Here is a 786-nt window from a genome sequence, read left to right as displayed (position 1 = left end):
ACGACTGCCCCTCAGGTTAGGACTGTTTGGGTAGAAACTGAGTTTTTCATTAACCTGCCTTTTACAGTGCCACAGAATGTAAAGCTAAATTTAAGAGACAAACATAAAGCATTCCTATGAAATTTTCACAATCTACTGATGACAAAATACCTTCAATTTGATCCAGATAAATAACCAAATAATACATTCTCTTGAAACATTCCAGAACTGATAATAAATCAGAATTCTTTTCAGAGATAATGGTATCAAGTATATAAGGGCCATCTTTTACTCACTATCTTTCTTTTACACCGATTTATTTACAGTATTCACTTTCCTTTAAGGTGAATATGCATCAAATGATCACATTACTGCCCATGCTCATAAACCTACATTTCATTATATGACTGTCATCTTTGGCAGGATCTGGGTAGTGAGGTGACTTGATGGGGCTGGCAAGAGTCGAAGGTGCTGGAGAGTTCTGAGGCGTCTTTAGGTCTCGCACCTCCGTTCTGGTCCGGCTCCCATCCACCCTCTTGCCAGAGTTGTCTGCTGAAGCCTCAGACTCTGAGTGAAGGCGTGTCCTTCGAGTCACAAGTTGCTCCAAGCTGCCACCCAACCAGAAGTGATTAAGCTTTCTAATTATCAGAATCAATTTATATATGCACAGTATACACATAAATGAAGAATCACAGATATCATTCAGGTCACAAGATCAACATTAGCAATATAAACCAAACCAAAATAAATCAAACATGGTTCAGTAACATAATTGAAAAAACAGTAAGTCATGACCATTGATAACCA

The 786-nt window shown here is 38.3% G+C and overlaps 1 protein-coding gene across 2 annotated transcripts in view; it reads right to left on the bottom strand.

Annotated features, from left to right (window-relative positions):
* The window catches only part of LOC119593664 (kinase suppressor of Ras 2-like), a gene marked incomplete in the record, with an annotated part of 30909 nt that overhangs the window by 15281 nt on the left and 14842 nt on the right, over window positions 1-786 (bottom strand). Inside the window, 1 exon segment of one of the 2 annotated variants that reach the window (XM_037942613.1) lies at window positions 373-617. In XM_037942613.1, coding sequence (XP_037798541.1) covers window positions 373-617 — 245 coding nt within the window. 2 annotated transcript variants of the gene reach the window in all.

The sequence above is a fragment of the Penaeus monodon genome, chromosome 32 (genome assembly GCF_015228065.2).
Source record: "Penaeus monodon isolate SGIC_2016 chromosome 32, NSTDA_Pmon_1, whole genome shotgun sequence".
In the NCBI taxonomy this organism is placed as follows: Eukaryota; Metazoa; Arthropoda; class Malacostraca; order Decapoda; family Penaeidae; genus Penaeus; species Penaeus monodon.
Note: the sequence above shows the minus strand (reverse complement) of the source record. Positions and strands in the feature narration are given on the sequence as shown.